Source organism: Monodelphis domestica, chromosome 1 (genome assembly GCF_027887165.1).
Source record: "Monodelphis domestica isolate mMonDom1 chromosome 1, mMonDom1.pri, whole genome shotgun sequence".
In the NCBI taxonomy this organism is placed as follows: Eukaryota; Metazoa; Chordata; class Mammalia; order Didelphimorphia; family Didelphidae; genus Monodelphis; species Monodelphis domestica.
The window spans coordinates 168,373,839-168,388,221 of NC_077227.1; the positions used below are offsets into that span (position 1 = coordinate 168,373,839).

Genomic DNA, 14,383 nt, shown 5'->3' on the forward strand with positions numbered 1-14,383 from the left:
AAAAGACACAGCATCAGTGGTAGGATTTGAACTCAAGTCCTTTGACTCCAGCCTCTTTCCACTGTATGACACTAGCATAAAGTTTTTTTTAAAACCCTTTTTTTCTTAGTGATAACTCTAAGACAAAAGGGTAAGGGCTCGGGAAATCTAGATTTGAACCCAGGACCTCCTGACTCCAGGTCTGGTGCTCTATCCTCTGTGCCACCTTAAGATTTATAAAATGCCTTACATATATCATTTCATCATCTTATTTGTTCTTCACAACAATTTTTTACATGAGCTAGAGGCCACTTTTCATCTTAGTAAGAGTAGAAAGGGCTAGTAATCAAGGTTACATGACTTGCTGAAGGTCATACAGCTAGGAAGTGTGTGAGGCCAGATTTGAACCCACATCCTTACAACTCTAGACCTGGTGCTCTATCCTCTGTGCTACCTAGTTGCCCCCTAAAAAAGCTATTAGTAACTATTAACAAGGACTGCTACTCTCAGTTATTCTCCATAATCTGATTTTCACATCTTCTTGGCCCCTGCTTTGTCCCAGGCATACTCACTCTCTGGGTACTTGCCTGGACTATTCTCTGCTATTCCTTAAGCTCTGTCTGCTAATGTCATTTCATACCCAGCCTTCTAGCTGGCTCACTACACTGCTTGACTAGTCTTTTGAGGACATGGGAAAAATTGGAGCAATAATGGAGAACCAGAAATAATGGAAGTTGATGGACATTGTTTATTGAAAAATGATCTTGGTGTTTACAGTTTCATATACATAGAGGTAGCTGCAATGAAAATATATCTTTCTGGTGATAAAGAACAGCAACTAAACTATGGCCAAGCAGAAAACTGAGCTGAACACATATCTATTAGCATTGTAAAAAGATGTTCTCAAATGCAAATAATCATAAATCACACTCACACAAAAACAATTTTCTGATGATTGTCGTCACAGCATTGTGCATTGGTCCAATTGTCTCCTTTTTTAAAAAAAATTAAGAATGTGTTTTTCAGAGAGCTACTAAAACATTAGTGAGAAGGTTCTTTTGGTTAGTCATTAAAGAGATAAGTGGGTAAAGTAATCATTTGTATATCTATATCTATAAGAGAACAAAAGAATCATGGAATTCTGGAGTTGGAGTAGACCTTATAGATCACCTAATTCTTCCTCTAGGTGATTTAGTGACTTGCCCATGTGATAGCCCCTAACTACTGGCAAAACTGGTACATGGATGTGAGCTAATCACCAACTATATTCAAATGCAAATAATTTGGAAATTAAACTTATTAACAGAATAGGAATTTTAAGAAATGTTATCATGAAATACTTTCGAAGCCTTCTTATCTTACAACTAGGGTTGGTCACTTCATTTATTTTCAATGGACAGAGCTGTCTCCCTTACCCCCTTTTCTTAATAGTCCTGCTTGGCTGGACTTGAGACACTTCTTTCCCATAAAGAGTTGCTGAGTTAATAGATCTGAGTCATCAGTCATTTAGCTACCAGTGGGATGAGACGGTTCTAGTCAGGCAGGATGGCAATATTAAAGATGAAAATAGCAGGGTAGTGAAGGTCATGCTAAGGAACTCTGGTACTCTCACAGCAAACCCCTATTGGAAAAGGTGAACACTATATCCGGACAACTGGTACATAGAATATGGTCATAGCACTTGTATGTCCAAATTGTCACATGATTACAAGGGCTCACAGAGAAGCTGGGCTCCTAAGATCCCCAATCCCCCGAGAAGCAATTCTAGTCCTGTCTCTACATAGCACAACAAAAGGGAAAGAAAGTTGGAATGAGCCTCCAAAACTGCCAGGGTGTGGCTGTGAACACTGGCTCCCATCCTTTGACTGGAATTCTTAAGACAGATGGGAGAAAACAAGACTTCTTACAGACTTCCAGGAAGCAACATTCTTCTTGGGAGTCCTGGAGTCCCCCAGAACTTTAGGATCAGGGGGATCATGGGGAAGGAGGGAGAAAGGACGAGTCTATTGGGATTTTCTGTTCCTCTTAAAGATAAGTACTATGAACTCTCTTGTCTATGACCTAAATTCTACTCCCACCCTTCAATATGGCACATGGTAACCTGGGAAAAAACATGCAGTGACCAAGTCCCATTAACTCTACCTCCTCAATCACACCTATGGCTCTTAATGTTTTCTTCCTAGGCTGAGGACTACCTTGTCTACCTTGGGGTTCCCTGACAGCCTTTTTGTTATATTGGGCCAGGAGATATATGCCATATACCAGTCATGACCAGCACACTACAAGAAAAAGTCCCATTCTGGACATAAGAGAAGTGACTATTGGAAGCACTAAATATACTCTATAATCTGTGACAACTTTCAAGAAAGGTATTGGTAACAACCAGCCACACCTTTATTTCTTTTACCACCAAACAATCTAACCACTTTTTCACATGATTTTTTCTAACCACCACTTTCAGGACTTTAGTGATGTCAAGGGAGAAGGACCAAGTTCCTTCTTGTCCCTATGCTACCTAAAGGCACAGTTCTCAGAAATTAAGAGTTCTTCAGTAGCCCCTGCTTTTTTTCAAGGCACTATTATTTCTAGCTACTCCCTTTCTCCAATGGGGTACCTTGAAGAACGTACCAAGGCCTTAGATCCTGCTCAGTCCATGTTATACCTACTCATTCTTCCAACTTCAAGACTTGACTCTTCCCTGCCCCCCTTTTCCTCCCTGATTTCTGTTTCCCCTACTTTTCTCACCCCATACCCAGTTACACTTGCTGATCCTTTCTCATCTCTCCTTACTCCCATGAACCTCCTAGCTCTTTCCTTTTTCCAGGGTCTTTAAGACCCTGAATTCTTGTTTCATTCATGACCTCTCACCATTTCACCAGCTCTTGGCATCATTCCATTCAGAAGCCCGGAAGAACAAGAACTGAAGGCTTGCATAGAGGGGGCTTTCATCAGTGGCAAGGTTGCCTACCCTTGCTTGTACTGTATCCAGCAGCTCTTACCTACTGCTGACTGTCAGAAAGCTAAAATTGGAAGCCAAGTCCCCCCACCCCACCCCAAAAAGTTTGAAAGTGGTGGTGTTGATATATCTATCCCAGCTTGTCACTAAATGTAAAATGTGCATTTTTACATGAAGGAATGGAAAAGTCAATCCAGAGATAAAAGATAAAATAATTTTGTTTGCAGGTAGAGGGGAAAAAACAACTACCACTGACCTCTAACTATCTCTCCTCTATAAAAAGTGACTTTTCCAAAGAACATGATGATCATTATTTGAATTCCTTCAAGATCCAGTCACTCTCTTTTTAAATGATATTCAAAATGGTATTTAATCAATCTTAATACTTAAAATCTGGTAGCTTCTTCTTTAAAGACATAATACTCAATTAGATTTGCATACTTTACATATGAAACTGACCTACAAAACTTTCATGGCTTTCCAAAATGGAACAAGAGAAGTTACTGAGGTCTACTTTAACATATTTACAACCTATACATCAGATTTCCCCAACTTAGAGTTATTAAATATAATGTATACCTATACCCTGGCATTTGGGATCATCAGATTCTAGAAGATATGTCATTATTTAAATAGAAACTATGCCCTACATCCTGTCATTTGGGATCAACAGATTAGATGGCGAACACAATCAAATGGTGTTGGTCATAGACAGAAAATGATTATGCTTGACCTTGGCTTCACTTGATGCTGTTGTTTTTAAACCATCTTGATTTTTGACTAACTAGTGCTCAAAGGGTAAGAAGCCAGTGGTAAGCCCTATCTATCGGGTTTCTAAAGGTTTTATAACACAGGCTATACCTGCCTTGGATTCAAGAGCTGCTCTGCAGCTTGGCTACCCAAAGTGAGGATTGTAATACTTAAGGAAATGGCACATATTGTGAAATAAAGGGGAAAGATCCCCACTCCAGATGGACCCTTTTATGCATCTGGCTATGTTCAGCTGCACTTTGGTGGCTGGTCTAGGAGGATTTACTGTTCAAACACCATGGGAAGCAGAAGCAGATTTAGTGGGGTCATTCTCCTTTGAGAACGGGTATCCCATGGGTGCTTCATATAGACTACCCCCATCAGTACTGAAGTCGTCATCATCATCATCATCATCAAGATCATCCAGCACTTTACTTGGCATCTTCTTGTGTCTGAAAACAAAAGCAACATGGTTAATAGTGCAGTAGGGAGCAAGGCAAAATAATAATTACAATAGTACTAACATTTCTATAACATTTTAAAGTCTGCAAAACATTTTAAATGTATTATTTTCTCATCTGATCTAGATAACCACTCTGGGAGATAGGTGCATAATATTATGAAACCCATTTTACAGATGAAGAAACGGAGGCAGAGAGAGGTTAAATTACTTACCCAGGGTCACATGGATAGTAAGAGACTGAACTCAAAATCTTCCACATCTAAGTTCAGGCTTATATTCACTGTACTACCTCCTAGCTAAATATATATATATATTTAGACAGTCTGTATAGAATGGTATAGTGCAGTGTTGGGGAACCTTTCCCAAGTTTGAATGCCCAAAATCCAAGCTGTCTGTGAGCCCCTGAATTACCAGAGAGAGCTGTGAGAGAAAGTGCTTTTTTTTGGGTGGCTATTCAGAGTGGTGGAACATGCAAAAAATGTCCTTGGGCACTGGGAAGAGGGGGAACAACAGAGCAGCTCACTGAGTGCTGGCTCTACACACATGCCACATCTTCGCCAACACTGTATGTAGTGGGAAAAGAACTATCTCGTGTGTCAGATGTCCTGGGTTCTGATAAGCCTATGATGCTTATTACTTGTGTGATCTTGTAAAGTTAACCCTTGGAGCCTCAATTTCCTTAATTACAAAATAAGTATTTTGGACTAAGTGGCCTCTTTTCTAGATCTATGATTCTGTAAATATTCAGCTAATTGGTTCTCAATCTCAGATTCCAACACAATAACTGATGAGAGGTATCTGGTTTATTAAATGGGGCCCCAGGGTTAGGTTGAGAGACCCAGATTCTAATAGTACCATCACCAGCATATGAGATTTCTAGCATCTCTATTGAGTCCTGTGGAACTGATCTTCTGCCTTCCTCCCTTAAAAGACCAGGTAGAACCCGAAAAGCATAGCATACTTCTCACCAATGGGTCTATTAGGAGTTCATATGATGGTCGTTATTCCAAGAAAACTGCTGCTTATAAAAATTCCCTTAAGGTCACAAATGCCATCATAAGTTTCTGGGCACAACACCTCAACACCTGTTATACGACTGTACCCAAGCTAAGAAAAGATTACTGACACAAATTTATGTCACTATCACCTATCCAGAGAGCATGAGGTAGTCAACAAGTTTGGACCTTAGAAAGTAATTCCCATGACCCTGTTTTTCCCCAACCTTGCATCCTAAGTAGAAATAACATAGTATGATAAAAAAGAACATAAGACTTGAAGCAGAAAAGTATAGTTTTGAATCCCACTAAGACAAGAGAAATCACAACCCCTCAGAGCCTCAGTTTCCTCATCTATAAAATGTAAAACTATTTTATAAATAGTAGAACTGGCCTTGGGTTACCAGAACCATCCAGCTCTAGATTTGATAACCAAGTCATGATTATAAATCTGAATAAAAAATAAATACAAGTATCCCTTCCACATTGTGTAGGGTTACAGGTGTAATGCCACCACAATCTGGAAAATACATGGAAAATTTTTTGGCCCTTCTTTCATACTTGAGCAGAAGTATGAATTTTCCCTTTATAATTGATGGGGTGTACATGTTTTAGTTTACTACATTTTTAAAAAATCTCTGCATTTCTAGCCTTTATGTGTCATCTGCTGGTTTTCATGTTCTTTTTGCACAGTTTAACTTTTCACTTTTTTTAACTTTAAAAAAATAGTGTTTATATATATGGTGTTAAAAGATAAAATATATTGATATAATACAATACTATACATGTATTTTATACATTTCTGAGTGTCTAAACTTTTTCTGTATCATCTCATAATCTTTTCTTGTCCTCTTCAGTTTCTGCAAAATTGCCCCCAAATTCCCATTTAATTTCTTATGTCAATCTGCAATATATCAAAACTGTGATAAGGAAAGCTGCAATGTGGAAGCGATATCTCTATATAAATTTCATCATGTTCTTACAGAGGCTAGATGGAAAGAGTAGTGGGCTTGGATTAAGACCTAAATTCAAATACTGCATCACATACTTACTAGGTATGTAACCGTGGGCAAGTCACTTAAACTCTCTCAACCTCAGTTTCTGTTCCAAAAACCGGGTTTTATAGCCCTACCTCACTGTACTATTGTGAGGATCAAATGAGAAAACATAAGTAAAGCACTCTGTAACCTTAAAATACTATCTAAATGTAATTTCTCATGATTATGCAGAAGCAGCAGAGTGTGATGGAACATTAGATGAGCCTTAAGAAACAGGAATCCTAGTCCTGGCTCTTCCACTACCTAATTGAGTGACCTTGAACAAGTCTCTGAGTTAATTTTGGGTACAGCATCCTCCATCTATAATTCAAATACAATACTCTGTGCACCTCAGAGGGCATTTGTGAGGATCAAACAGGGCAATGTGTGACATTGCTGTAAAGATGATGGGTCAAGTCAATGAATGCTCCTACCTTAAGTTCTTCTTCATGTTATTGAGTTGCCCTTGGAGCTGCTCATTCACATCCATCTGTTCTTCCAACTCTCTCTGAAGCTTCTTTTTTGAACTTTCTAGCCTATCAATCTCTTCTTCTGCTTCTTCAACCTGGCGCTTCATTGCTTTTAAACGTAAGCTCAGCTGGAGAGGGAAAGGAAGAGAGTAAATGAGAACACCAATAAGTCCAAGTGGCACCCCTTCACCTAAACTGGGTGGGGAAAGAGACTTCTGGCCCTAGCCCCACTCTCCCATATCCTCTCACAAAAGTAAAGATTCAATAATGCTTGAAAAGTCTGTATCCATTATCAGGAGAAAGGAAGAGACAAAACTCTCAAGGGTTAATGACAACCCAGGATAATCAGGTTTGTCTTTTTAAAACTTTAATTTTTAAAAAATTAACAAAAATTGATTTTCTCTCATTCCTATCTTCCTCCCAATGCGGGGGGAAGGGGGGGGGGGTAGGATTCTTAACAAATATGTTAATAAAAGAAAAATTTCCATATAGACTATGTCCAAAAAGTGTTTCAAGATGCATTATCATTATCTTTCTATCAGAAAGGGAGCAGAATGTTTTTTATCATGGATCCTTTGTGATTGTAGATGGTCATTGTACTGAACAGAGAAGAGTTCTTAAGAGTCTCAAAGTTAATTTGTCTCTACAATGTTCTTGTTATACTTTAAATTGTTCTCCTGGTTCTATTTACTTCACTTTGTATCAGTTCATACAAATCTTTCCAGGATTCTCTGAAACCATCCCTTTGGCCATTTTGCTAGTACAATGGCATTACATTCATGTACCATACTTTGGTCAGCCACTCCCCAACTGATGAGCATCCTCTCAGTTTCCAGGTATGTGTCACTACAAAAAGAGCTTCTACAAATATTTTTGTTTATATAGCTCCTTTTCCTTTTCTGTTCTTTTGAGTTTGGGGGAGGGTAAAAGCCTTGTAACAGTAAGTTGGCTTTTTAAAAACCAAGCCCCCAATTTTCTCCACTAGACTGTCAAGATCTTTACTAAAGGCATGTTGAAAGGTTGATTTGGGTTGCTTTTCCCTTCACATCTCACCCTCTGTCAGTTGTAGCCAGGTTTAGGTAGATATTCTAGATCCTGCTGTTAAATGGAGAGAACTGGTCTCAGCTGTATCAGGCCAGCTGCCTTCCCTCTACCTAATTAGCCTTGAGGGGGAGGATAGTACAATCATGCTGAGCGAGCTCCATCATTCCAGCTGTCATTTAAGGAAACAAAGTGCCCAGTCAGCAATTCTGTGAAGGTGGCCTGAGCTTTGGTCCAGGTTTCTAGGAGATACAATGCCTCCAGGAATAATGTGTCATGTCATCAGTCCACTTTTTCTCCCCCTCCTTCCTCTCAGGACTTCAGAACTATTTCCAGGACAGGCCAGCTTCCTCTCTGTCATAAGTCTGATATAGTAGAAAATACACTGACTTGCATTAGAGGACCAGTATTCAAATTCTTCCTCTATTACCTGTGTATCATTTAACTTTCCTAGGTCTCAGTTTCCTCATCTGTAAAATGAAAGGATTGGACTGGATGGCCTCTGAGGTTCCTTCCAATTCTAGTTCAATAATGAGGATTTATTGAGAGGAACCAACTCATAGTCAACCTTATTTGTCTCCCTATTACTTCAAATATATCTTATTTACTAAAGATTTAAGGAGACCATTAGAGAGAAGTTCATATATATATATATATATATATATATATATATATATATATATATATATATATATATATATATATATATATATATATATATCATTGCTTAGAGGGAAAAATGGTGAAAAACAAAAGGTTTTTATTTTCCTATGAAATGTGCCTGGAAAATGGGCCCTAAGAATCTACCTGGTTTTCTGTACCTAATATTTCTCATCCTGAACATCAGGGTCATAGTGAAGTATCAGATCCTAAAGGCATCAACTTCCTCTTACCTGGTCTTTTTGGTCAGTTAGAGAGAGATGCTCATCATCTACCTGCATCACCAACTCCTTTACTTTCCTTTCCAGTCTTCTATTGGTCAGCTGAAGATTAGCTCTGTCCCTGGAAAATTGGGGAAGGAAAAATGAGAGCCAACATCACTCCAAAAAACTGGCTAACTCAACACACTAGATTGTCTGGCCCTAAGATGAGGCAAAATGGATGGATCAGCCACTGTAAGCCAACTGGCTCAGTTCAGAACAGAGTCAAGGAAGTCAAACATAGCAAATAAGATTAGGTTAGACTCACTGATCTCTAAGATCACTTCTAGTTCTAAGCTGGATGACAACTTCTGTGAGCCTCAAGTCTCCTTAGCAATAAAATGGGGTTAATAATACCTCTAACCTCACAAGGATGTTGTGAGACTCAAGAGAGAATGTATATAAACCTTAAAGCATTATACAAATGTGAGATGTTACTATTATTTCAAGCATGGGGTTTGCTACAAGCTGCTGTGTGGTAGTAGCCCCACCACGTTTACCTCTCTTCATTCTCCAGCCGGTCTTCTAGCTCTGAGATCCTGGCTTCCATCTGCACCACTAGTCCTTCTTTACTAGATCTATATGAACCTTCTAGGTGAACCATCCGGCTCTTTAGATCCTTGTTCTAGAAACAGAAATATTACATGTAATCCAATTTGTCTAGAGCATAACATTCATGAAAAAAATTAATGAGAGATAAGGTAGGCTGCTGAGAGTCTTAGAAGTCAGGTTAAGGCACCTAAATTTCATTTAGAAAGAAACAGGGAGCCAATGAAGATTCCTGAATGGAGGAGTGACATGATCATATCATGAGAGCATAGGTACAAAGCTCTCTTTCAGCAGAATATTAGGTACAATTAGATGTGTAGTAAATATTTTTAGATATGACAAATGAGGCATTTGGTGATCAAGAATGTGAGAATTGAACAAAGGGTTCTGTAAGGCAAGAGGATAAGGGATTTGCTTTTAAGAGTGGAATCCCAGACATGCTTCCTATCTAAGACTTAAGATTTACAAATATGCCATCTGAATGTTAAAGCAACACATGTGCTACCCTTTGGTTTTCAGACTAACAGAAAACAAATCCTTACCTCAGTCAAACTAATAGTGAAGCATCTAAGTGGACAATAATTTACTCAGTAAGTTAAAAAATGACAGTGATGCTACCAATCATTCTTTGCAATTCATACTTGTACACGTAATTACATTGAACGAATCTCAATATATCATAGGCCAATAAGTAGAGAGAGCAGTGGAGCTTCAAGTCTAAATTTCAAGGAGGCTTATGACCTTTATAGATACCAGCAATGCATCAGTCAATGAGGAAGAGAGATCCCTTTGTATGATCTGGCTGGAACCCGTACCTGTCTCTCCAGGGAAATCTTGTCACATTCCAAATCTTGCCTTACAGCTCTCTCTTGGAGCAATTCACTCCTCATTTGTTCAATCTATAATAGAAAGAAATAGCCAGTACTTATTATGTTGATCTCAATAATTTCTTTTTGTTTTCCTAACTAAAACCCATACTCTAAAGGTCAGTGGGCTTGTTCCTACAGCCTTTAACTCAAAATTCTGTTCACTAACTGACATTTTAACAGCCAAATGAGTCTTGGACCTTTTTTTCCAGTAAGGATGCAGACCTGGTCTGAGGTTACATCAGATAAGAACTCTAGGAGGATAAATAAAGCTTTCTCCTAGGTCTCAACCACAAGAAAAAGCACAAGAAATACAGAGATGGCCTCAGAAATCAGCAAACAAAACAAAGGGGGAGAAAAAGCCAAATTTCTGGATTCTCAGCAACTAGAACAAGGGGTCAGTTGGACCCTGAACAAAAGCCTCCACTGAGACCTGTCCAAGTAAAAATGGTTTATTGGAGTCTGCTATTGCTCTCTTTGAGGTTATATTTGAACTCAGGTCTTCCTAACTCCTGACCAGGTGCTATGTCCACTGTGTTGTCTGGATGCTCCATCATCATAGCACGGTCACAGGCTTAGAACTGGAAGGGACCTCTTCTGAAGTCATTGAGTCTAACTCCCCCATATTGCAGATGAGGAACTGAGGCCCAAAGGAATAAATGGTCACACAGTTTGTAAGAGGCAAACTCTTGACTTTAAATCCAGAGATTTTTCCCTTGAGCCATATTGTTTCCCATTTAGTTGGTGACTATTTAGTTGGTGACATTTAAAGCACAGAGAATAGTCTGGCAGAGAAGCCAGAGAGTACCTGAGACATGAGTAAACAACAAAAACATACTATCTCTCCTACCTCTGACTAATAGTCTTCTAAATCAGGAACCAGTTAGCACAGGGGGCTTTCTCTCCAGCTACTAACTAAAAACAGTGCAAATGAGCTCAGTAAAACTGCAAACGTAAGAAGTAAGTCAAAATGAAATATTCCAGTCACTGTAAGAGAATCCTATTTAACAGTGAAAAAATGCTAACAATGCAAAGGTTCAGCAAACAGAGCACATAAAACTCTGCCTGAGGTCACTTTTCTCTCTCTGATTGCCTAAAAATCCATCCCGTTAATCACATGTAGAAACAAGGTCACTCAAATGATTCCTATCCATCTTATATAAATACAAACTCCACCAGTAATGAATGCAAACACACGGCAGGGCTCTGCTCCAGATGCAGCTTCTGGATGGGAGACAGCATTCCAGAAGATGAAGGTCATCAGAACTGCTGGGCAGAAAAGGTTAGCACCCAGAGGATGGCCCTCTTGGTCATAATTGTTCTATTCTGGTCTTAAAATTGGAAGCCAGGGGGCTTCTTTTAGAGGGAGTCAAACTTTTCACTAAGTTAATTTTCATATACTTATTGAATATCTAATATGCTCAGAGAGTCCTGTGGGGAATAAAAAGATTACTATAACACAGTCCCCAATTCCAACAGCCTTTTCTAGTAGGAAGATAAAAAGTAGACCCAAACAACTATACTCCAAATGTGAACAAAATGCTGTAAGAGTTAAGGGGAGGGAAGGACCATTTCAGGGTGGAATGATTTCAGAGAAGCCTTCACCACAAAAGGAAAGATGATATGAAGAAGCCTTTGAGGAATGAAGAATTTCAAAAGGAAAAATTAGGAATGGGGATGGGAGTGGAGATCCCAGAAGTAGAGGGCTAGCAAAGAAAAAAAAAGGGTATGAAAACATATATGTCTGAGGAATGGTGCTGAAAAACAGAGTACAAACAGGAAATATGGAGCAGGCTGAGGCCTAAAAAGATACTGAATGCCAATTTAGGAGTTTAAACTTTATTTGGAATTGGAGAGTTCATAAAATAACTGAGCAGAGGAGTGATATGATTATAGTTCATAAGATCAAAGAAGCACAGATTTCAAGCTGGAAGGGAATTAAGAGACTCCTGAGTCCAACTCCCTTCATAGACAGACACAAAGAAGTCTTAGTGACTTACCCCAGGTTATACACCTAGTAAATATTTGAGGTGGGGTCTGAATCTGGTTTTCCTGACTCGAAGTTCAGTACCCTCTCCAGCATGGAGAAGTGGTAGAAGCAGAACTGGAACCCAGCTCTCTTATTTCCAAATCCCTGACCTTCCTCATTACATTAGGGAGATTAAACTTTTCCTTTGTGGAGGATAGGTTGGAAAGATCAGACTATTTAGAGCTAAAAAGGATCATAGGTGTCTTCATTTTACAACTGAGGAAATGGAGACTCGGAAATGAAAAGTAAATTGTACGAGGTCATTCAGGTAGTAAGCCTAAGGCTTCCAAAATCAAAGATGGAGATTATGATGATGCCACTGACAGAAATAGGGAAATTTGGGGGAAGGGGTGAGAAAAGAGGTTGAAAAGAAAATGAGTTTACACAGAATGTCAGAGATCACCTATTTTAAACTATATCTAAACAACAATCTCCATTATAAATGACCAACCATCTTCTACTTGAAGGCCACTCTCTCCTCCCTCTCCAGCATCAGTGCCCTCATTACCTTCTTAGATGGCCAATTCAACTCTTAGAGAGCTCTAATGTTAGTTTTGTTTTGTTTTTCCCCCTTTGTGCCAAACCTAAATATGCCTTTACTCCAAGTTCTGCTCTGTGGAGGCAAGCAGAAAGTCCATTTCCTTGTCTACATGAAAGTCCTCCAAATAATTACTGAGAGCATTCTTATTTTTTCCCCCAAGTCATTTCTTCTTCAGGCAAGGAAATATTCCTGATTCAGCCAACTGGTGCTTGTATGACCTGGTCTACACTACCCCATACCACTACTAAGGCTGTCCTTCTCTAGACACGCTAGAGTATGTCTGTGTCCTTATAAAAAGAGGCCTCAGAACTGGACATGATAGTTCTATATATGGTCTAATCAGAGCAGAGTATAACAGGATGATCAATTCCATTGTTATGGTCATATGTTATGTCGATAGCTTTTTGGTTGTTGAATCACCTTAAGCTTGCAGTTCACTAAAATCCCCAGATTCTTTTTCAGATAGTTCACTATCAATATGTGGAGCTGAGGAGAGGGCAGGGCCTTATCAGTAGAAAGCTCCAAAAGACAGCTTTAGATGTAAGACTAGGACTTGGGTAAGAAGTAAGAACTGGGGATTTGACAGATATTTGCATAAATGTAACAATTGAAACTATAATAATGGAAAAAAAAGCTCTCCAAAAGAAAAACATTGTAAAAGAGAAGAACAGGAGGTCAAGAACTCAGCCTTGATAGGCACTTACAGCTAGGGAAGGAGAGACAGTGAAACTCTCAAAGCGGGAGAAAAAGAAAGGTCCTTTAATAAAGTAGGAGAGTCAGGAAACTATTGAGTCAAAAAGGTTCAAGTACTGGAAGAAGGAGAAAGTAGTCAGTAGTGGAATGAAGGAAAGGAAGGTAAAGTTAGAATAGAAACCTTTCGGTTACACAGAGTTACAGAGAGTTACACAGAGAGGTAACCATTGGCCTTTTCAAAAGGGCTCTATTTCTCTAGGGAGGTAAGGCAAATGATAGTGGATGGATTAAAGAAAGAATGAGTAGTAGTATATAACATTACATATTGATATTGCACTTTCTTTAGGGTTTATAACCCTATGAATTAAGTAGTGAATGTTATCTCCATTTTAACGATGGAGGAAAGGGACAAGATATAGGGCACACATAGAAGGGTTAGCATCAGAGTAGTAGTTTCCATTGTTTTTTGTTTCTTGAACCCCCTCTTAAAATATGTTGTGACTCCATAGGATAATTTAATATACTTATAATATATCACTGTTATTTACTGATTAAGATGTCATAAAGAACTTTTAGCCTTGGATCACAGTTGAGAACCTCAACGGGGTGGACCAATGAAATGGGAACTGCATTAGAAGAAAAGGAATGAGAAGGAATGAAATGTATTCAGATACTGAGGTAGTATACAAGGGTAGCTGGGCAATTGTGATAACTGATTCTAGTTTAAAACAAAACAAAAGAGGTGAGGCATTCAGTCAATGAACAAATGTTTGCTTATTTTGTTTAAGAGGGAGCAAGGGTAGGACTGGAGTCTTGGGAACTTCTGCGCCAGCTACTGTGGGAGAAGAGCTAGAGAAAACTCAGTACAGTACAATAGATAAAGCATTGGTCTGAGAGCCAAGAGACATGGGTTCTAGCCTAAGCCCATAATCAGTATAATCTAGAGAAAATTGCCTTAATCTCTCTGGACAACATTATTTCCTTATTTGTAAAAAGAAAAGAGGGGTAGTTAGGTGGCACAAGTGATGGAGAGCCAGGTCTAATGATGAGAGGTCCTAGATTCAAATCTGTCCTTAGACATTTCCTAGCTGTGT

At 38.9% G+C, this 14,383-nt stretch overlaps 1 protein-coding gene across 2 annotated transcripts in view; it reads right to left on the minus strand.

The window, feature by feature from the left end:
• Nucleotides 1–707: 707 nt before the first annotated feature.
• The window catches only part of CGNL1 (cingulin like 1), a 193,571-nt gene continuing 179,895 nt past the window's right edge, over nucleotides 708–14,383 (minus strand). For both annotated transcript variants that reach the window (XM_001377830.4, XM_056809509.1), the window contains exons 15-19: nucleotides 9,976–10,059; nucleotides 9,112–9,236; nucleotides 8,585–8,693; nucleotides 6,615–6,778; nucleotides 708–4,137 (exon numbers count right to left, since the gene is read on the minus strand). In XM_001377830.4, coding sequence (XP_001377867.2) covers nucleotides 3,975–4,137; nucleotides 6,615–6,778; nucleotides 8,585–8,693; nucleotides 9,112–9,236; nucleotides 9,976–10,059 — 645 coding nt within the window. In that variant the 3' untranslated portion in view covers nucleotides 708–3,974. The remainder of the gene's footprint in view (nucleotides 4,138–6,614; nucleotides 6,779–8,584; nucleotides 8,694–9,111; nucleotides 9,237–9,975; nucleotides 10,060–14,383) is intronic.